General features: G+C 41.9%; 1 protein-coding gene across 1 annotated transcript in view; it reads right to left on the reverse strand.

The window, feature by feature from the left end:
- The window catches only part of cacna1g (calcium channel, voltage-dependent, T type, alpha 1G subunit), a 201,722-nt gene that overhangs the window by 117,450 nt on the left and 60,237 nt on the right, over positions 1-24,035 (reverse strand). The window contains exon 3 of the mRNA XM_041067345.1: positions 8,432-8,546. Coding sequence (XP_040923279.1) covers positions 8,432-8,546 — 115 coding nt within the window. The remainder of the gene's footprint in view (positions 1-8,431; positions 8,547-24,035) is intronic.

A 24,035-nucleotide genomic window follows, 5' to 3' on the forward strand; every position in this document is an offset into this window, starting at 1 on the left:
ACACACTCCCTAATTTCAACCCACTGCTGCTGCATTCGCTCCCTGTGAAGAGACTCAGAGTGAAACAGAATATTTTAACTCCACTGGAAATTCTCTGCAACTTCTGGTAGGTCTCTGAAGAGTAATGAGACTTTCACATTATGGGGGAACAAAACTAAAAAGTTAATTATGGTATATCATCCAGCTTAATCCCAGTTCATACAAGCCTCACGAAATTGGCTTTCATTTGGCGTGACAGTCACAAAAGTGTGAAATAAGCCAACAAATGACAGCAGAGAAGTTGCGGTGAGTCAGTCCCAATCTAGAACTCTTGGAAACACTGAGGGATGAATGTGCAAAAAACACTGTGGAAACAAAATTAAGTGGTGAATCAGATAATGAAATGGATGGTTATGAAATATTCTTTGGCAAACTCTAACGCTTTTAATGGGTATATCATAACTCAAAAACTGCTTAAAGGGGCCAAGTTCTCATTCAGGTTTTGCATGTGTTGCTCTTGCTCATTGTGCTTATTGTTGTGGTGGTTTTGTGTTCCATCTCCCAGAGACCGTTTGTCAATGAAACAGTGTTGGCAGTACTGTAAAGTCTTTGTCTTTTGATATTGTGTAGGTGGCAGGTAACGCTGCTCATCCTTCTATATTTATTCCAAACAAACCGCCGTTGCTGCTGCTAGAAATGGAAAAGCCTTCACTTCCTGTGCACCAGACGAAGCCTGTAAAAACCTACCAGACTGTTTATTACAGCAATTATAAAAACTTCATAGAATAAACTACAGGCACAGGATTAATCACTGTTAAGTAACAAAATATGGACCTATTAACACATATCCAAATTTTGCAGACTATAGATATTTTTAATTGTCACATTAAGAAAAGCAGGTGTTAGTACCATTAACGTGGCTCTGTTTTATGTCCCAGTAAGTCAAGACAGTGTGACAGTGAGCCAGCACAAACAATACCAGGACCAGAGGCAGGTGTGATTTTCCTACTGTGATTTATGGGTAGGACGCAGAGAGGACAGAAAAGCATCAAAACAAGCAGTCAAACTTTCTTAGCTTGCCACAGCAGTTCACCATGTGACTTTGATAACCACTGTTATGCATCTCTTTACCAGCAAAAAACAAGCCAGAGGAACATTCATGTCTATTCTTGGCTGATAAACAATGTCCATGATACATATTAGGGAACATAAAACATTTAGCATGTGGCACATCACAAAAATAATCCTCCATTAACCTACAGCTGATGTCACAGATGATACAGTTGTGTCATGTTATGTCTAATGAAAGCTAACAATCATTTTTTTTACTCAAAAAACCAAATGAAGAAAAAGAGGAAGTGTGATACTGGATGGGATTCCTGCTGTATGTGAGCTACTGGCATTCCTCTTCCTCCTCCTTCTCCTCCCCCTCTCATATAACGCTGACTTCCATCTCTCTCATTTTTATCTTCCCCTTATCGTTTTCTTCCACAGCCTCCTTCTCTCTCCTATGGAAGTTGTACCACACCCCCATTACTGTGATTATGTCTCCCACAGTAGTGCGAGTGTGTGTGGGTAACAATACAGCTGTGTGTGTGTGTGTGTATGCTCATGTGCATACGACATGTCATTTCTCATCCGACTGCTTATAATAAATTTCAAGTGTATTTGTGTCTGTGTGACTATATGCTTATGTGTGCACATCTCACACACCATAACACTGCGTGGACACACATTCACCCCTCAGACGACTTCTTTCCCTCTGTCTCTCTGTCTCTCTCTCTGTCTCTCTGTCTCTCTCTCTGTCTCTGTCTCTCTCTCTCTCTCTCTCTCTCTCTCTCACCATGTGTATTCAGTCTTGCGTGGACCTCCCAGCCTAAACACCGACACCACACACCAGCTTAACAGCCCTGTATGTGAACATCCATGTTACTTCTCACATTGCATGAGAACAAATGTAAATACACGTGTCCCCCAGGTGCTCACACACACACACGCACACACACGCACACACAGACATCAGCTAGCACAGTAGGCTGTATTGCGTGCTATCAATGCGTCAAGCGAGTGCCAACATTACACGCCCTCTCATCACCTCCTGATCTGAGCCTTTATGTTCTAAGTGCACTTTATCACTAATGCTGAGTGCACTCACAACACTCCCCAATGACTCAACATGGCTCACTCACAAATCCTTAAGTGTCAAAGCGGTTATTAGATACAGTATGGCGCCCAAGTGTGAAGTGTCGCAGCTCTTGATGAACAATCAGGATCTGCAGATCAGAAACATTCCCGTACGTGATTCAGATGCCACCATGTGTTTCCAAGCGAGCTCAGACAGCTGTGGGTAAACAACTTGCAGTGAGTCGGAAAATTGCAGCAGGATCGTCCACATGATAGCGAGCATCCACCCTATTAACATGCCATGCAGCAAGATGCCAAAAGGCTACCAGCTTCTTAGTGTCAGCTGACCCTGACCTCTGACCTCTGTGATCAACCTGGGCTGGGCTACTCATACAAACATTATTTTATATGTACTTAAGTTGGTTCAAAATATTTTCAAATATCATCTGGACATAACAATGTAAAGTGGAGGCTTGTGGATATCAGAAGTATGTCCTCATAACATCTAACTGCCACTGCATGTGCTGCTACAGTACCATCCAGGTACAAGTTGTTTTTGCTACTCCAGGTATTAAATACTAACAAATGCTGAGTTGAAACTGTAACAAATCATAAGTAGCACAATATACTCTACTGGATAAGGCCATGTTCAGACTGACAATACCACTGTGTCAAAAAAGCCAAGGGGCCAGTGTTGGTGTGTGTTGCTGGTGGCTGAGCGCAGACAGCCAGCAAAGACCACAGTCACCAGACAAGAGCAAAAAGTTTTACTTCAGCATTTATGGAATTAACATTAGTTAGCTACAGACGGTAGCATTTGTCATTTTAACCAGCAAACAGAAATCCACTGTGCTTGGATTTTTCCCACCTGTAAAAACTCAGGAGGGTTTCTTTTGTTCCTAACACTGTCACATGTTGTCCTAAATGATTAGAGCAAAGGCAGAGTATGAGGTGATCAATCAAACAATGTCACCTGCTGAGCTGAATCAGACAGATCCTGACGCACCTCGTCTCTTGACTGGTTTAGTGACAGTGTGATGGTCTACACAGACAACTCACACCTCATAAAAGTGTAATAATCTATAATCTATAATCTAATAATCTATTCTCAAGTTAGTGGAGGTGCTCTTTATTTCAGCTGCCTTAAATGTAATGTAACTCTACTGCAACTTTCCTTGTTTTTTTCTTAGTTTTTTTTTTTTTTTTCCAGTGCTATTGTTGCTCTGGGTCAACAAGTCCTCCAACCTGAACAAAATAGGACATTTGTTCCCACCCTCAGATGCCACCCATAGGAGTTTCTTCTGAAATAGCACCACTATGGCGGCAGTGTACCGGACCTTCATCGTCATGGTTACAATGACATCTTTGGTCGTTTCTGTGCTGCTTTTGAACAAACCCCAGAGGTCAATCTAACAATGCGTCCAGTGACTTCTTTCTTGGATATAGCTTCTGTTAGTGGTACTGTTTTCTTTCAGCAATCTACCAAGCTATGGTGGCTTTCATGGCTCAAGCTAGCCACAAATACTGAACTTTATTTTTAACAGTTCACCCTCTCTGCTGCCAGCAATGTGAGAGCATTACTTTCTCTGCAGGAGAGGATTTCTTACAAGGAAGTTTCACCAAACATCCAGTGTCTACAACAAGAAATATAGAGGGTTTCCTGCACTTTTACCCCCTGAACTTCAGTCCTTTTTTTTTAGCTTATATAACAAGAAGAATCATCATTTGAATGTCAAGCAAAAAGCATCACGATGTGCATGTACTTACATGAAAGGAACATGTACAGTGTCATTCAGAACACAACTACTGAAGCCTGAATACAGAAAATCAAATCTCTTTCCTCAGTGACAGTGACCGCTGTGTTCACCCCCACTCCCCACTTGACCAAAGGGTATCTTAACAAATACAATTGAAAGGTGCATATCTATCTATGTATATATACATAAATATATATGTGTACGTGTGTGTGTTTGTGCAAACAGGTGCCATCAATTTGGTGAAAACATCCCCCTGCACCCTCTCTCGAAAATAAATCTCAGCCACTATGTATGCTAATTTTGCCTGTCACAAGTCTGAATGCTATTATCACAGGGGTCAGATGCTTTCATCACACGCACACACAGATGCACTCCGACGGGCGGGCGGTTGGACAGCCATACGTGCCGATGAAGGCAGCGCATGCCTCATGTGGTGAGGACAATGCGGCAGGCTAACCGTAATCTGCCATTCAGTCGAGATGCACTCCTCACAGGTGGAGGGAGATAATATTGTGAGCGAGACTTTTCAGCTCAATCACCACCATTCATATCAGTCAGGGTAATGGCGCACACAAACGCTCGCGCAGACATGAGCTCTGACGTTTCTTCATCCTCCAGACACATGCCAGGCTGACGTGGGGGTGAACCAGAGTGTGTGTGTGTGTGTGTTTTCCTCTCAGGCCTGAAAGCAGCCACAGTAGTTCCGTGTTGCAGCAGCACTCTGGCTCTACACAAAGTAAGAAGCTCTATCTCAGCATGGAATCTGAATCTATAGCTGCTTCTGCCTGCCAACTCGTCTCCCCCCTTCTTTCTTCCTCCCTCTCTCTGTGCATCTCTCTGTAACCCAGTGTTCCCATTGTATTGGCAATGATTTTATTAGCTTTCCACAGACATCATTTTGTACTGTAGCTGCAGGGGGATGATGGAAGGTTAAGTGCGTGCTGTAGCATTCAGAGCAGAATGTGCTCCATTGAAATCTCCCCTTCAGGGTAAACAGAAACAATCCTTAACATTAAAGCTGCTACAGTATAGCCACAGTTGGACGCTTCTTTGAAACAGTTTCATTGGCTAAATCATCTTATTTGACACATGCTCTTCTGTATCTCATCTTTCGTCTGCCCAGGTTTTTCAACAACTGGAATATTGTGTTAGAAAGGGGATATATAGGGATATCTACCTTTATGTCGGTCAGTAGGTAACAAAGAATGGCACTAAAGAAATGCTTAAAATATGTTTTGACATAATTTAGAAAGTTTCTCCATGACATAATTTGCTGTAAAATCCCCTGTCTCAGTTATCTAATAACCAGAGTTAAGTGGTTTTACTCGAGCATGTTCAAAAAGACTGCAGTCATGAAAGTTGCTCCCTGAGGCTGTATTAAGGTGTAATATTTTTTAGCCAAATGCTAACATCACAATCGTCAAATGACCAGACTAGTTCCACTGTAATGTATTATTTTCTAAGATATTTCACTCAAAACCACAAAGGCCAGCCTCTTGCTTGATGAAACGCCAGAGGATCAACTAAGTTATTAGAATATGTCCTCTGGGCGCAATGAATGTCTGTCCAACATTTCATGGCGATGCATCCAGTAGTTGTCAAGACATTTTTGTTTGGACTAAAGCTGTGGACCAACCATCAGACAGACACTGGCCTCGAGCCACACAACTATCATGGGTAACAGTGGTGGTGGTGGTGGTTTAAACCACAGTAAACACTGCTGGAGTATAGAATAAGGGAACTGTGCTCATCAGAACAATAGGGACATCGGTTGTTTGTTCAGCTGTAGCTCAAAATTGCTTAAAATGACCCATATTGCAGACAGAAGACTTTTTCTAGTTAGTAGTTGTCACAGGAATTAAAACATGGACCTGCAGTGGCAGACTGAGCCTCTGAAAGAATAAGAGAATAAAAAAGTAAAATACATTAAATAAAAATCTCATTAGTTGCATGATTAGATTTGATGTTATCCAACCCTGCAGTGATGTTTCCGATAACAAGTGGATTTAAAATGCCTTTTCAAGTGTCATTACAAGTATATAAAAAAAAGGATATAATAATAATAGGGAAACCTTTCAACAATACGGACACAATGAGCAGGGGTCCTCTTTCTATCTACCCTGCAGCTACACAGCGGCCTGTGATCATTACTGTAGCTATTAGCTGTGTCAGGAGATGAGGGCTCATTTAGCCTGCATCAGAGACGAGAGCCATGCTGATGAAGCCCTGATGCTAGCACGGATATGTCAAGCACAGGCTGGATCTGAGAGTTCAGGCACTAACACATGTAACTGTGGAGCACAGTTGCATTAATGTTGTGATAGGAGGTATTAACAAGAACAAAAAAAAAAAAAATCCCTGTATTTCATTTTTAAATAGTTTGGTTTTGTGAATCATGTTGCATCCATTTGTGGTTTTACTACTGAGGTTTGAAATCTCTCATGTTGGTCCAAAATCAGAATCTGTTGCTGACATGTCAACATAGCGCTCTACCTAAAAACTAATTCTGCACGCCGTGGTGCAGTGGGACAGTAATGTGAATTTGTTTACGCATCACAAGAACAAGTATAAAGAAGTCCAATGTTTAGTTAAGGCTCTGTCTGTGCTGCACACAGCATAAATACACTAAATGAAACAATTCTCATCACAAGGCCACACAGAGTTCTAACAGAAAAAAATACTGTTACGGCTACACTACGTTATCAAGATGCATCATGTATTGAGGTAAATATTTTTCTGGAGGAGGTCGGAAAGTCAAACCAAGCTCCCACTGAAAAGGAAAAGGATGAAAGGTGAGGTGGGACAGAGGCAACAGCATGTCAAATATGAGAAGGTGTGAAAAAGAGGACAGGAAAGAGATGTGAGAGCATGTGAATAGTGAGAAAACATAGAGTCAGTATGTCCCAGGCAGTGTGATATGGATCAAAGGAAGGCATGAGCACGCAAGGGTGCAGGTTATGTGCCCGTACGATCTCTTAACATATCGACGTGGAGAGTGACGGAGAGATTTAAGTGGAGGAAGCGAGGAATTAATGAGAATGCGTTTGACCTCTAGGCTCTACATTCATCTGCGCTCCACAGAGGAGAGAGCCACTGAATTAAATCACATCTCATATAGTGGAGCAGAGAAGATGGGTGCAGGCTGCCCTAGCAACAGCAGACTCAAAACCCGCAACCCCTCAGCTCCCCGCGTTTTTTTTTTTCATGTCAGACCATCCTATTCTCCCAATTCACCTTTCTCATTCTCTCCTCTTCTGTTAATTCATCTCCTTTCCTGACCTTTGCTTTCTTCACCTTCCTTTCCTTTTTGTTCCATCTCCTCTATTGTCTTCTCCCAATTTATTTCCTTTTCTATTCCTCGCCTTTCCACTGATTTCCTGGCCTCTTCATTCCCATCTTTTACTTTCCTTTCGTTTCCTTTTTTCTCCTTTCCTTTGCTAAACGCAAAAAAAAAAAAAAAAAAAAAAAAAAATGAGCATGCACCCTCTTTAGAGAAACTAAAAGTTTGATTACTTTCTGAAGAAAGCTTCTGATCAGTAAATGTCTTACCGGATAAATTGACTTTAATAGCAGAAAGCACATGGTAATGGTGAGGCTCCTTTTTTTTTTTTTTTTAATGATAGATATCTCATTTTAGCATGAAACTGCTCAATTTCACTGACTCAGTGGACAAGAAAATAAGAGGACATTGTTCTGATTCAATCTATTTGGAACCACTTTGCAAGCACATTATCCTTTCACTGCACAAGATGAACAGCTCCAGATAACAGATCTATTCTACTGCACCTCACTCTGCTTGAGTCCCCCGTTTAACACAGGGGGGGGGAAAAGTGTTTTCTATCCTCTGTTTTTTACAACAAGAACAGCAATGCTCTTCCATTAGTGTTTGCTAGGTTAAAGGAGGTCTATAAATTAATGGAAACGCCTCCACACAATGTTGTTGTTTATTTTCCATCTCAGATGATGCAAATGGAGGGAGCTGCAAAGGCCAGATACGCTGGAAAGGATAGTTTCAGCAGCTCTCTCTGAGACTCTATCAAAAGCATTGTTTTTAGGAATTTTTACAGTTTATCTCAGAGTTTCAGTGCTCCTGCTCTCTGCACCACTGTCTGCCGTGCAAACAGGGATTCTGCCTCGCGTTAATGTCTGCTGTTTTCCAGCCATTACTTTTAACTATGAAACAGCTAATTCAACATTTCCAGTGTCCTGTTGTCCCCATGTCTGAACGGCATCATGTGCGTCGCACTCCACCTTTAATCTGGCCGTTGTTGTTAGGTAACACTTTTGATTTCCAGTGTTCAGACCAGACTCCCCACTGAATGCACATCTATTAGTTTACACTGCTCTTTATTTTAAAAAAAGTAGTAATGTAAGTAATGTATTGTGTCAGTGCAATAGTACATACAAGTATTCTATACAGAATATAACAGACTCTACACTTCTATGCTTTGTACCATGCAGTTCTTTTTGGGAAATGAAAACAAACTTTGCTTTTCACTGATTATCTGTATTAAACAAAGACAACAAAAACACATTTAAGCCACTACAAATGAAGCCAAAGGTGGTCTTACCTGCAGGATCCTGCACCTCTCAGAGTCGCACTCCTCCATGTCCTCGCAGGGGTGAAACATGCCCAGCGTCACACAGTTCAGCAGGATCACCAATATGGACGCTTGCTCAAACCATGTGGACAGCAGTTAAGGAATATAACACAGGCAGGAAACAGTAGCTTGCGAGCTTATGACAAGAGTCATAAGCTCGCAGAAACAACTAGCAGAAAAAAAACAAAAAGCATTTCTCTAGGCTCTCTCCAGTGACCTCATTATCCCATTCAAATTTATAAACTGCTGACAAAGTGATGCACGTTTATCTCTACCAGTACAATTCGCTATCAAAAACAACTTTGGAGAGGAAAAATGAGCCACAGAGGGATCCGGGAGGTAGGAAAGCCCACCTGTGGCTGCTCTGAGTGGCAGTCATTGCTCCCATTTCACCCTGTTAACCAAGGCTCTGTTTGCAAGGCCTGTCGCACAATGTTCAGATTGTTAGCAAGGATAGGCACTTTAAAGAGACCGTGTGAGGCAAGGAAAAGACAACAGAGGCAGATGCTGAGAGACTGAGAGGCTGACTAAGAGGAGGATGAACCATCTGGCTTCAGAGTCAGTGAACGTGAAGACATCTTGATGCATAGTGCATGAATTTTATTGACTGCAGGCTCATTTCTAATGTGGTGAGGCTAAATGCCAGCCTGAGCTAAGTGACACCAATCAGTGATGAGACTAAACACAGATTATGCTGATACTGCTTCAGTAATTATACACACACACACACACACACACAATGACACAAGTATGCGGGCAGCATTCATAAACACAAACTATATTATATATATTATATAAATTGCTTCTGCATCCACAGTCAGCACCGTGTATCCACGCTGGTAAACAAATTATGTGTGTGTGTGCATGATGTGTGAGCTAAAAGGGAAACAGTGCTTTTCATCTGTGTCTGTCATTCGTGTATGTAAAAGTGTGGACACAGGCCGTGAGGACAAACGACCTGTCCGTCTTTTATTGCATTAGTCGCCACTTGCTCATTCATCCTGCTGACCCATAATGCAGCTGGGTCAGCACGGTCCCACAGCCACCACAAAAAAAAAAAAAAAAGTGAGTGCAGGATGAACAGCAACACTAAAACCCAGGATTTTAGATTTCACACTGGTCAGAAGCAGAAGCAGCCACGTAGCAGGGAACAAAACACAGAATCTCAAATGTCTCAGCTTCATATTTGTACATTAGTCTTCAAGGAACTTTGTTGGCTGACATGAGTCCTTCAGGTGAATTAATAATGGACAGCAGTCACTCCTTGACTCAGATCACTGTGGAGGTTTTCTGGATTTGTCCCACTGGCAGGTAGACTAAGAACACTCTGGAGGGATTATATATCTCATCTGGCTTATCCCTCAGGAGGAGTTATCAGGAAGAGGGATGAATAGATGGATGGATGAAGATCGGTAACGTACTACTCCTTGAACACAGCTGTACAATGTTTTGGTGGCTGTGATGGAGCTTTGTCAGGTCTGAGAGAATCATTCAAGGGACCTCACTAAAGTTATCCTGCGTTATCCATGAGGACTACAAGTTTGTTAGAGAAAGTCTTTCAGGTTTTAAAGAAGTGGCCGTTTACCAGGCAGGGACACAAAAGACACTATGGAGTTGCATTATTGGAAAGTGTGGGATCCAGGTTTTCTTTGCTTGACTCTGCTGTGAAAGTCAGTGCTCATCCACCAGCCCAACCTCGAAACCTTTATTTTATACCTCGCTAAGCAAAAGCCACACTGCTTCCTGCACTGGCCTTAAACACTGGACATAAATCATGTGTTGCAGAGTATTGCAGAAAGGACAATGGACTAAAATGTGATACTAATGTGGTAGTTCCAATTCAGTATTGAACAGGTGTACTGAATAATAGATGCAGGCTGGAGGGACATTTGAGTCTTTCACCAGAAGGAAGCTCAGTAGCGTCAGTTGGGTAGAGATGGCTGCATCTGGAAGGCAGCACAGGATTGTGTCACACACTGGAGGGTGCACACAAAGTTTTGCGAGTCCAAGGGGATGCAATTAAAAAGATCAGTCAGTATGGAGAGTGGTATCATTAAACAGGACAAAAAAAAAACTCAGACACTAAGGCCAGAAGTTTGAGAGTGGTGGCACTGGAAGTTTTAGAGGGCACAAACTGTTGTTGACACAAAGCGGTAGCATCTGCAAAAACTCACAATAAAGGGCTGAGGAGGTGGGGCTAGTTAAAAATAACAAGCTGCATGCGTTGTCTTTGTAAGCTACTGACATCATCAACCTTCATCAGGGCTGAATCCCGCGTCATCTCAGTTCATTAAAGCGTCAGTTCATCAGTGGGATCCATGAGGCTTCAGACACCTGACCGCACAGATCTAAGACCAAAATCTGAGAGGAAACTCTCAGATTTCAGCTGATCAGCTGAAAAAAATAGGAACTATTTCTCCTCCACCTGTACATTGACTGATTTACAGTATGTTGTTTCTAGATTGTGTCCATTTAAGCAACTTTATTTCCTCCTCCCTCAGAAATAATAAATGAATATGATATTTCTGATAGATTGTTGCACTTCTGTGTTCCAAAAGAAGCACAATATGTTTTCTACTATACAACAGCTCCGCATGAAAAATTCATTTTCACCCAATACCAGCACCCCATAGACTTCACAGCCAACTTTGCATTATTTGAAAAGCTTTTAAAGAAGGGCTTTAACTGAAACACAATAAAGAGACTACACTGCGTGCTGTGAATATTTTAGCATAAACAAAAACAATTTGGAAAGTATCTAGTAGATTTTAATGACTTTACAATAATCCTTTACCTATTTTAAATTCTGTTACCTATTTTTCTAATGTGTATTTGTGTAAGTCCTGGGTGAGGTGTCTGAGAGATCAGCAAGACGAAATCACACATCTAGAGGACAACAAAGAACCCAGGTGCCAAAAACCTCCCTACAATCATTAAGAATGACTGGATGAATGTTTTTGCTCTTGGCATTCTGTACCAGGGTGGAAAAGCTAGTCATCACAGTTATCTGTCAACATAAATACTGATGCTGAGCATCATTAGTGTCTGCTGCTGTGGACAGAGCGGTTCACGGAAGGCATTACACGATCTGTTATTTAGCAAGGCTGCTATCTGGCTGCAGTAATAATCAATGGAAACAGACAGGCTGGGATTTGGGGAGTTGGACAAACTGGAGGACCGACAGCTGACGGGTGAGCTGATTGACTGGCAGACAACAAGCTGAAGTGAGGCTATGTAACTTTTAAAAGAGGAAAGGACACATGTTCATGTTACAAATAATGAGTTAAAATTATTAGCAATAAAACAGACAGTTGCTTAAAGCAGGTAGGTCAATTAACACTGTCTTTACTGTTTTGGTCCACGTTCAGTGGCCTCGTAACGCTGTTTTCGGTTGCTGTTTTCAACAACAACAAAAAAAAACCTTAAAAAACACTGAAACAACATTCACAACTTTTTTTTTTTTTTTTAAATCAGGGTCACAGAGAACTCAGATTCACATCTCCTGCTCCAGCTGACAAGGCAAGAAAACATTTTTCTTTTTTTTTCTTTTTTTTTTTAAGGCTGCTTAGTAAAGTCCTCTGAACACAGTCCTTGCCCTTGGCACACATGTAAAAGGCAGACAAGTTTTACTGGTGCACTTCAGACCCTGTCAACTGATGAAGTGTATGAAATGTATTGTTTATGGGTAGTCCTTCAACAGAATACAGACAATTTATTAACAGGAAGAAATCAAGGCGATGGCAGAGGAGAGGGCTTGGGCAGAGGGATGGAGACAAAGCAAAACATTAAATATGAATAATCTGACTAATTTAATCAATAACTCTTCCTCTCCTGCCCTCGTTCTCTTCCTCCGTCTCTCCAGCTGGTGGGCTATAATTAATAACGAGAGAGTGTTTGCATTGTTCTGCCTTCAGCATGAACTTATACACACACACACACACACACACACACACCTTCATGGTGTCAGCATATAAACAAGCGGTGACGCCCTGAGGGATGGATTCAATTAGAGGAAAGATACACAAGGATATGCTCTGTCAAAACTCTGAAAGCAAGAAGTCTGCTTCACACCACAGACACACGTGCATATGCAAAAACACACACACACACATGCAAGCACACACAACGGTGTCTTCATCAGACAGGCAACATTATCAAACTCATCAACACCTCAAAAAGTATTCTGTGTTCTGCTCTCATGGGCTCCTCTCAGCCTTCCCTTTCCCTCACACTCAAACCTGCTCACACACACACACACAAACATTTAAAGTTCCTCTCTTCTTGGCTAATGAAGGGAAAACAATATGCAAGCCTTATGTCGTCCCCTGCCTTCCTGCATCACACTGCTGATTCACTCCGATCCTGTCCACTAATGATCTGGCACCAGGACACAAACAACAAAAAACAATGCGTGCATATGCAAATGTGTGCATGTAGCTCTTGTGTGTGTGTGTGTGTGTGTACACACAAGGGTAGAGGTGGGGGAAGAAAGGAGATATGAGGTAACAGATTCAAAAGAGCAAAGTTTGATGGAAAAAAAAAGTTCTCTTCAGCTCTTATTTCTTTCATGAGAGTAGGGAAATGAATCCTCAGCCCGAAGAGATGAAGTGCACACACACAGTCCGAGGGCGATCAATACAGACGAGCCTCTCTGAATAGATATTATTCATTGTGTTTACTATAACTCACACAGGACGTGGCTCTGCATCCGTCTCTGCTCTGCTGCCCGTCTCCACACATACCACACAGCATTGGCTCTTTTTGTGTCTCTTTCAAAATCTATATCTCTAACCCGAGCGGCAGAGCGTGGTGGGACGGTACAACTGCTGCAGATGTATGAGAATATAGATCAGTCCTACACTTGTTGCACATTAGCCTCGCAAATCCAAGATGCATCCCAGAAACTCTGATTTTAATACCAAATTTATGTGGAAAATCAATGTGAGAGTCAAATTTTTCATGTCAGATACTCTTGGTACTGAAACCATCACTGAATGTTTAACTAACGAGTGCTGCTGCCTTTCCACAAAACTCAACTCTTGCTAACACTTAAACCAAGGTTTTGCAGATACATAATAAAGCATAGTTATGCAATCAAAGTACATTATACTTTCACACGGTGCTGAATAAGGTGATTCTAACAAGCTTTAAGCTACTCAAAGGTAAATAAAAAAGGAAAAAGTGGATTAAAATGACCACTTTTTGCACTTTCTTTTGCTGATTTTCAGGTAAGGTTCATGCTCCCTTTGGCTGGAAACTGGACTCAGTTTAATGACCAATAAACACAAACTCAAAATTCAAAGCAGCACCCTAATGTCACAGTGTTGTGGATCATGATGCAAAAACAAAAACAAAATGGGAACTAATTAACTACATAGTCAGTGTCTCTGACTGAACAAAAAGAATTTGTAATTCCTTCCTTTATGATATGATCTACTTGATTTGATGTCTTAAAGAAGACTAGTTTTTCATCAGGAAGACTGATTGGTTCACCAAAAAAACACATTTCATTATTGTCACTAACACAGCGTAACATATTTCCTCCAAATGTTTCCCTCTTTCCACGGCAAATACTATGACTTAACAATTGGTAAATTCAATAATCCAAAAATACTCACTGGAAAAGGGCATGAATATAGCTTACTCTGTACAGTACGTAACCGAGACCGTTGGCTTGATGCAACCCGGTGAAATTCTGGCTTCACAGCCCCCCCCATTATGTTCATGAAAGGAATTCAGATCAAAGCACAGAGGATTCTTACAGCGGATCTGCACAGGCATCTCTTCTTGATTAAAACTCACTCTGCCCTGAAGTTCAAACATGACAAAGGCCGAGTCCCCGCGAAAGGTGTCCTCGCACAGGAAGCAGGTGGGAAACTGAGCTGGAGATGGGACAAGTGCAGTGACCTTCAACCACGCGTCACAAAGTGTGCGTGTTGCCTTATTAAAACCTGTCACAGGGACTTGAAGGAAAGGGCACGGAAGGACTGCAACAGCAGGAGGAAATGGACAGATGGAAGCTGAGACAGATAAGTGGACATCAGAAGCAGGGATAAAGAAAAGAATGGGTTTAGGTTCAAAATGTGGGATTTTGATGGATTAATTGTTTACTGGGCAAAAGGGGTAATGAGGAAGATAGAGAGGGCCAAGAAAAGATGTAGAGTCTAACTCCCAGACATGACACTGACTGTCTGTGGGGGTGTTCGGCCATGAGCATGTGCAGTAACAGAGAACTACCAACCAGGGCCTAATACCAAGCTAATCGCTACAAACACACGGTAAACAAGCAGCTGGTAAGCTGGACAGTTCCATATCTATATGCCCATAAAGTCCATGACTCTGAAAGTCAGGGGAAGCCTGGACATTTAGATTCAGCCAGAAGTTAGTTAGAGAGAAAGGGACAGTAATTTAAATTTTTCAAGTCCCAAGACAGGAAATCATTGGGGATACGATTATAAAATGGACGCCGTGAAGAGGAATGCTGACACTAAAATCTTCACTTCCTTAGTTCTGATTCTCAGTGGTCTCACTATTTGACAGCTCTTTTTTTATTTTTGCTTTTACCAGTTATGACAACCACCCCTCTCTCTTTGTTTTCTCTCGGGTGCGCAATGCCTTCTCTTCACAGAGCAAACTTTACAAAGCCAAAAAAACACAGCAACAATATGTGAAGGTGTGCAAAACAGGAAGGAAGGTGGCTCAGAGTGAAAAGTTAGGTTTATCTCTCAAGTCAGAGACATCTGCTGCTGCCGCCCCACCTTTGCTGCTTATCTCCCATCAACCCCTCCTTTCACCAAACCCCTCAAAGCTTTTTTTTTCTCTCTGATCACTTTCTTCTTGCTCTCCTTTCACTCTTCTGTCTGTACCGTCTTACCCCAGCTATTTTCTGGGAGGAGACTGACAAGAATTAAACTTTTTTTTTTTTTTTTTGGAGGAAGAGCGCTGAACATGCCAGAATAAAACTGAAAAAATGGAGAGGGAGAACTGTGAGAGGGAAGATGTTCATGAAATATTGAGGGCGACTGCTGCAGCCCTTCGTAATGCGCGATTCGTCACTGTCATAGTGCATAAATGTGTGTGTCTGTGTGTGCTCGCGCATGAGTGTGCATTCACAAGTTTACATTTATTTATTTGCGTTTGTAGATGACAAAATGCCATTTTATCAGAAAAATAGATGGCAGATGTTTGGCTGTCTTCCTGCTCCCGTACTGAACAGGTGAACTTTAAAGCTCTATTGATCAGGCTGTGTAGCCTTACTTTACCTCTCTCTCTTTTACTTAATCTATCCATCTTTCAGCAGATGCTTTCATTCCAGATGCCAAAATCCGACTCCAGCAGAGTTGAAAACGACTACTTTTGGGAAACAGAATGGGGTAAGGAGTAGTGGCCCTAATAAGCTACCGAGCAGCATCTGAACCCAGTTAGCTTCATTACTGTACATATTCATCACCTGGTGTTTGCTCGTAGGTGGTACAGCCTGGGAAAAACATACATTAAGCGGCATCATACTGTTGGAGAGGCCAAGTCAAATATGAACAAACTCTGGAAAGTGTTTCTGGATCCTACCACGAAAACCACAACCACAGAACTGCTTAGTTAAGGCTACAGGATGATCGTGGTCATGGTCAAAAGAGGCCAGTGCCAGAGCGTCACCTGTCTTTGCAGCTGGAGCAGTTCTATAATTTCCCACCATGGCTGCTGTCAAATGAACTGTACTGAGCTTGTTGAAATGTAAATTATTTAGACGTTGGGCCGTGATACAAATATAAAATTGACCTTTACTGCAAAACAGACCATACTGTCCGTATCTACCAGCCATCTGCGTGTTCTCATTCTTTTTGCTTAACTTCAAAGTAGAATTTTATAAAGTGACTCAGCCTTTCTAATTTTTTTCAACAATTTAAAGACAGAAGTCATCTTGTTCAAATAAAGCTCTGGAATTGCCAGTGGACAACATCTATCAGGGTCTCGTGTTTATCTTCAGTGTCAGCACCCACATCGTGGCTGTTCAACTGATCTGAGTTAACGGGACATATGGGACATACAAGATTAATAAAAGCGAACTGTGTCTGCCCAGATCAAGATGCTTTGCAGGGCTACAGCAACATCATGCTGCTTCAGATTCTGATCCTGGGTGAGGACAGTCATTAATACTTGTCAGAAAAACACAACATAAATCATTTTAAGTATTGAAAAAAAAAAAAAAACACACACAATGGTGTTGCTTGTACGATGAGGACAGTTTCAAAACACTGAGCCAGTTGAAGCCTGGAGGTTAAAAAAGCAGAAAGTAAAAAGCTTGTGAACTCAGAGAGGCTAATTCGAATTCAAGGACCAGCTGGAATAAACTTTCAAATTGATGAGTGACTGCATTAATGTGAAGCTGCTGAAGCAGTTCTTTGTTGGCTTTCCTTTAATAAATGTCTTTTAAAAGAAATGTGGGTTTAGTTTAATGCTTTTGACTCTGTGTTTTACAAACTGTTGAACTGTTGCGACATTTCCATACCCCAGAAAGGAAAATGATGATCAGGAGAGATGCACATTTATAAGGCTCTGACACATTTAAACACAATAACTACAGTGAGTTTCATTAAAAAAAAAAAAAAATTCTATCGCTTGATATGAGTATTGAGCTCGTAAATAAACTGCCACGGTGACATACCGAGAGGTGCAACTCTTAGGATTGGACTCGTGGTGTAGAAAATCCTGCTGGTATTACACTGTGTATCCCAACCGCTCGCTGACACGGCTTATCAGAAGCCTGAGTCAGGAGCTGGGGAGTTAGGAGGTTGAGGGAAACAGCGGCATATTGTTATACCAGCTGTATCAGTGCCTACCATATGAGGGGCGGACTGAAAAACGGGCAAGAACCGAGCAGGGTGGATGGATGCGAGAGATGGTGGATGGGGGGGGGGTGCAAGACAGAAAAAGAGGAATATGTGAGAGACAGAGCACGTGCGAGAGATGACACAAAAGAAAAGGGGCGACGGGAGAAATGTGAAAAAGGGAAGGATGGGGGAAGATGAAGCACGTGAGAGAGATAGAGCTGAACACATCCATATCAGTTTAATGTCCTTACAAAACATTTCACAACAGTGACTGCACTATCTCGTCTGTGTGTGTGTGTGTCTGTGTGTGTGTATGTTAGGGAGGGTCGGGGGTTAGATAACTAACCTAATGATTTCCCATGGGAGGACATCAATGACAGCAAACACCATTAAACTTTTACAAGTTTGCATTATTGATAAATTCAGCCCTCACTCCAAGATGCTGTCCATTTAAATAGGCAGCAACTTTGTTTCATGCCCCCTGCTCATGAATATGGATGCGTACAGTACACCGACTCTCATACTGACACAATGGGGACTCTTAAAAGGAACGATATGAAGAGATCAATTTTTATATGAGAGCAACAAAAGAAAAAAGGCTGATTTCGTGATCATCGTCAATATTCATCTAACATCATCTCAGCTGCACTGAACTGCTGCATTGTGCTTTTACAAGTGAGCTTTACATATGAAATGTATGCGCCAAAGGGGGTGGAGGGTTCTTAATAGGCTCAATGCACAAACAGTTCCTCCACATACACACACACATACAGCACACACATCTCTCTCATCAGCCAGGAAACTCCCCTGTATCTTGCCACTGCGGACTGTGAGTTGCTTAGCAACACAGTCTTTCACTGGGAAGTATTGTGGAGTCACATCTCTATCGCCGTGGTGTCTGTAGCTGAGGTGATGGGGCAGAGTTGTCGCAGCTACGCGGCAGAACTTTGAGCAACGCGTTTGAAAGTCTGCGATGTGCCTGACATTTTATTTCAGCAACATCGTCAACCATGGAAACCATCCAGAACGTGAAGGATTCTCTTTCTACTCTCGAACATCTGCTAAGACCGAACATCTCAGCTCACTTGCAGTCGATCCTTCGGTCGCCACATGGATTTCAAAGTGACGGGCCTCAGGTCACTGGTGTGCAATAGGATGGCAAGAGCATAGTGTGACCAAAGAGTTGATCTTATACCTGCAGAGGTAAAAAGACTCAGATCTGCCACAGTCAGAGCACAAAATATTGCTCTGCTATCCCTGTCAAATGCCAGCAGACCAACATGTGAATAGAGGGAAGAGAGAAAGAGAGAAAAAAAGCGGGAGATGGAGTTCACACTTTTTTTTTTGGAGCTGGCTCGGTGACGTAATATTAGGAAATATCACTTTCTCCACTACAGTCAGCAGGAAGGTAGAAAGGGAAGACTGTACAGCAGTATGTCACACACTGGTACAGTGCTGCCATTTGGAGCTTCAAATATGCAAAATTGTGCTGTACAGTTTTATGACGTCCATCATTTGCTCAGTAACAGGCTTCTTTGAGCTGATCTAAGACAAATCAGCAGCTTTGTACAGGCAAGGTAATCTTCTACATACCTACAGACTAACACTACATTCTAGATGTTAATAGAAGTTATGTTCGTGCTCCGAAGCTGATGGAGAGGGATTGTGTTATTTTGTTCTTTGTGTCAGAGAGAGAAGAACCACAATGATACTGGACAGTTCTCACAAAACTTTAGGTTACAACATAGGCAGCATTACAACAGTGCTATGACTACATTTCTTAAATTCATTATTATTAAAATGTCCATACATGGCAACTACAGTATGTTTAAGTATGGTAAAGATTAAGGACCATGGTGATGATAAAAAGAAAAAAAATGTTTTGCTGCTTTATCACAGATCACAAACTGTTGTCTCTGGCTCACAAGTCAGACGTGCGACCAATCATTTCACAACCATAACCTCCATCTACACCTGAGACCAGGCCATGAGAAAGTTTCACAGAAATGAATCTCTAAAAATCTCAATTTTATTATTATTTTTTAACATGCAAACAGACTGATATGGCAACACACATTAAAATGCAGGGGAACAGAGACACACATTGCCACTCACTCACTCACACACACACACACAAAGAAACACCTGCGGCCCGGAAGCAGATGTGTGTCGGTCAGACAGGATGCAGCACCATATCTGTCATCCTAATTGACAGAGATGTACTGGCTGGTGTGTGTGTGTTTGTGTGTATCGTTGCTTGGCTACATATGTGTGTGTGTGAGTGAGAGCTTTAACAGCCCAAGGGAACAGAAACAATATATATTAGATGTCTGAAGAGAAGATGACCTCTTACAAAAATCACTCCAATACGTGTGCATGGTTTTTGAGCACATATACACACACACACACACACACACACACACACTCATGTCTCATATCTTATGTTCAGTACACAGACTGAGGAAAAAAAAAGATATGCAAAGAAAACAGAGATGGAGAGAAGAGCAAATGAAACAGTGAGGGAGAGAAAGAGAGATGAAGGATGAATAATTGATCTGAAGTGCCTGTGAGGCTTTAATCCCCAACAGAGTGATTTTTACCAAACACACACACACACACACACACACACACACACACACACACACACACACACACACACAAATGCAGAGATATCACCACTAAAGGCTGCCTCTGGCTGATAGACCTGTTGTGGGCTGACACAGACACACATTCTCAGAAAGACTCAGGAGCCACTGGTCTGTCAGAAAGTGTGTGTGATGGACGACAGAAACGGAGAGAGAGAGAGAGAGAGAGAGAGAGAGAGAGAGTTCAGCGAGGTCAGAGGTCAGGCTGTGTTTCAATTCCTTGTAGCCTCTCATTAATTAAGCGCTGACTGAATCACTCTCTCGCTCTCTCTGTCTCCTTCAGTCTATCTCTCTCGCCCAATCTTGAGTCTGCCACCGCTGCCATTTCATTCATAAGCGGAGCTATTTAGAGGCCTCCTTCCATTCAGTGGAATTACCATTGAATGCACGGGCACACACACACGCACAGAAACACACACATACAGTGTATGAGTGCCTGAGGAAATTCAGTTAAACGCCACAGCAAACAAATAGGTCCTTAATCCTTCAGGGAGAGGAAAGAGAAAAACACACCTCTTGCCGCATTGACAGGTTAGAAAGAGGTCAGCTAGCTAGAAGAATGAGACAATAAAGAAAAGCTTTAGGGAAAAAAAGTAAAAGTGGAAGTGAAAAAGAATGCCTGAACTAAAAAATATGCAAATTGGGGGAAATTACGATATGAGAAAAATGCGGCGCAGCGCCAGAATCAGCATGATTAACAGGAGGTCAGTTTTATCAATGCAGCCAATCTGGCCCAGAACAGAACACAGGCTAATATTAGGGAAGTTAGAGGAGGCACGCTACTGTAGTATGCACGCACACACATATACACACACACACACAATACAAATGAGGCCATATGAAAGCTCTCACACACACAGGATATTCATGTGTGAGATACACTTCAAATATTTAGAGCACTCGACAAAAGGTAATTAGCAATCAGCGCTAACAATGGGAAAGCACGTATTAACTCTTATGGTTATGGTGACTCCTCAGTGTTGGAAAAAGGGTTTGTAACCTTACATTGTTAGTTAAGTTAGTTAAAGGAAAAGTCGGGGCTATTACAACATGGATCTGATTTTTGCATTTTGATTTTAAGACTGTGTTTTATCAGTGGGTGTAACAAAATAATCTTGGATGAGATTTAAGCACCACATACTATCTTCATGATCTTTCAACCACATCCCATGGACTTCACCAGTGAATGGAACCTGCTCTAATTTCCACATATAGCTTGCATGATCACACCTCAGCAAGCACTGTTTGTGGAAAGAAAAAAGAAAGAGTTGTGGTTAAAAGCTCTGGAAAAGGCTAGTAAGTGGACTTTGAGTTAAGACTGTTTTGTCAAACTAGAGTAAAATAAGCAGCACATAAGGAGCGAGTGTGTTATTGCTCAAATATGAACTTTACACTGAGGTACTGTGCTAGTTTTCTCAACTTCCTGTGCTGAACAGAGAATACGACTCTGATCCTAAAAACACTGAGGTTTGTGTGACGAGCTTGAAGTGACTTTTACACCTGCAGAACAGTAACAGTGCGCACTCTGGCTCTAATCTTTCTTTCTGTGGCTTTTTCTCATCTGAACATTTTTAAAGGAACAGAGAACGGCCTGTTCTCGCTGTCTTCTCCCTGTTCTGGATAAGAAAGAAATAAAAGCGTATTTGAACGTTTCGTCCTAAATCACTAACAATAGTGTGTGTGTGTTTTTTTTTTTTTTCCAGTGATGTGCCTCAGAGGTAAAGGCTGACTGTCTGGTGCAGTATGAGGAGACATTTCTCAGACTGCAGACGCTGGGGAGCGATAGTGAAGAGGTTTGTGTTTATTACTAGGGACTAAAATACATTTCAAATGTTGAGAGAGATATAAAGATTTAGTTTGGTAGGTTGGTAGGCTCGTTACCACAGTGCACACACTCACATTCATACACAGACACTCATAGATTGCCACCTTTACCTCTAAGAATGTTGTCATGTCATTACTATTATATTATTATTTTGAAGCAGAAGTGTTCAAGGGTGATCTCTGGTCTCTGTGTTAAGTGCCTGACTTTATATGATACTGATTTAAATAATTCTATAAAGCATGATAAGACGTTTCATTATCGCTATTCATTCAGGTTTCATAGATTACAACCCTAACAGTTTATTAAATGATAGAATTACTTCAGTCTGTATTGGTATTTTGCTTTGATTCTGATTTCCAGCCCAAAGCGATGAGGAAGTGACCACTTGAGGTCAATGCTGGTTGAAGGCTTCTTCTACAATGGCTTAATATAATGAAAAAGTTAGAGGGAAAGGGAAGTGATAGTGGAGTGAAGTGCTGTTATCTCCTACAGTAAACACTAAACCTACCTTGAAATAAAAAAAAAACTCTGAAATGTAATGGTTTATCTTGTAGGGACCAGCTTTTTCTACCTTAAAGTAATTTAAATCCCCAAAATATAACTTTATGAACAGATTTTTGTCCCCACAATGTAGGTAACACAAGTACACACACAATCTCTCTCTCCCTTTCAGTATAATAGTGTATAATAAGTGGGCCAGTGAGGGTGGTGTAATGTCTGGTGTGTTCTGCATTTTGTCTGGTTCTCAGTGCACTCAAAGTATCCCTCAATCTCCGCTTGGCTGCCGCTTGTGACCACTACTTCATGCATATACACACACACACACACAGTCATTACAATAGAGACCCAGGGAACCGTAGGCCCAGACTAGCAGTCTTCACTGAGCAGAACTCTGTTCTACCTCCCTCCCTTGACTTCACTCTCTTCTCTCCTCTGGTCTCCCCTCCAAGCCAAGCCAATCCTCTGGCACTGAGCAGCCCATTATACAAAGCAAATAAGCCATGGCTATAGGCTCCAATAGCTTCTCAGTAAGGGAGAGCGAGGTAGACAAAGTGTTTGTGTGTGTTAGTGAGAGAGAGAGAGAGAGAGAGAGAGAGAGAGCAAGAGCCCATAAACCCCAGTGACTCTAAAAGCTCTGCCAATCTTAAAGAATGCCTTGTGGATATTAAGTGTTGGATGGCTCAAAACCTTCTCTGTAGCTTTTTAAAAAATCCCAGGTCTGTGTTGTTTGGCTGCCTCCAACATCGGAAAGAGAGAAAAAGAAAAGGAGGAAGAGAGGACGACTTCTGAAAAACGACGTCTAAGAAGGACTCGCAAATGCAACAACAGCAAGTTTATAAGCTTCTCCTGACAGTCTTCACCTACAGCAGCGGAGATGTCTTCGTCACAAAGTTCAAGCGTGCGGCAAAACCCTGACAAGAACAAACAGTTATTGAACAGCAACCCTAAATAACCTTTCGCAGACCTACACGCCAATACAAAGCCATCATCCAGTGTGCTCCAAACCACAACCTCCACAGTCCAGAACATGTGGAGTCTGCTGGAGCATTCCTCCACCTAAAAGTGCACCACACTGCGAGTGCCATAAATTGTTGCTGGTATTAATACGCTACCGAGCTTCAGACCTTCTCTTGCTCTCTCTCTCACGCACCCTCAGGCAACACATCTAAGGTCACACACAGACACAGACACACACACACACACACACACACACGCACAGTATAAAAATCTGAACAAATACATGGCATGCAAACAGTGTCCACTTCTCCATGACAACAAAGAAAATGTTTACACTCCAGAGAAGGCAGCTCCTTCTTATTGGCCAGGATCCGGTTTCTATGGTGATGGAGTCGGCATCTTTGTGTTTGGGCATCGTGAGCTGTGAGTGTGTTGATGTTATGTACAGTACAGGAATGTGTACACATATGGCTGTGATTACACAAACACACACACACATGCGGAGATGCAGCAAGGATATCATGTGTCTTGAAATTGGGAGTTCGACCAATGGTTATTCTTTAAAGCAGCGGCAAGTGCTCTGATTGGCTGCTTTCATTCTCAATTTAAATGACTACAATCCTTTTTTCCAAGACCGGGATGGGATTTAATAATAGTTAAATCACGCCTAGATGGGTCGTATGCTTTTACTTAAGTGGTTACATTTGTCTACAACTGTGAAAGAGAGACAAATCTCTTTAAAATGCATCTTCTTACCAGAGCAAAAACCAGAAAAAGGCTGGAAATAATGTATTTTTTGAGCAAAAAGAGCCACAAAA

This window comes from Toxotes jaculatrix, chromosome 21 (assembly GCF_017976425.1).
Source record: "Toxotes jaculatrix isolate fToxJac2 chromosome 21, fToxJac2.pri, whole genome shotgun sequence".
In the NCBI taxonomy this organism is placed as follows: Eukaryota; Metazoa; Chordata; class Actinopteri; family Toxotidae; genus Toxotes; species Toxotes jaculatrix.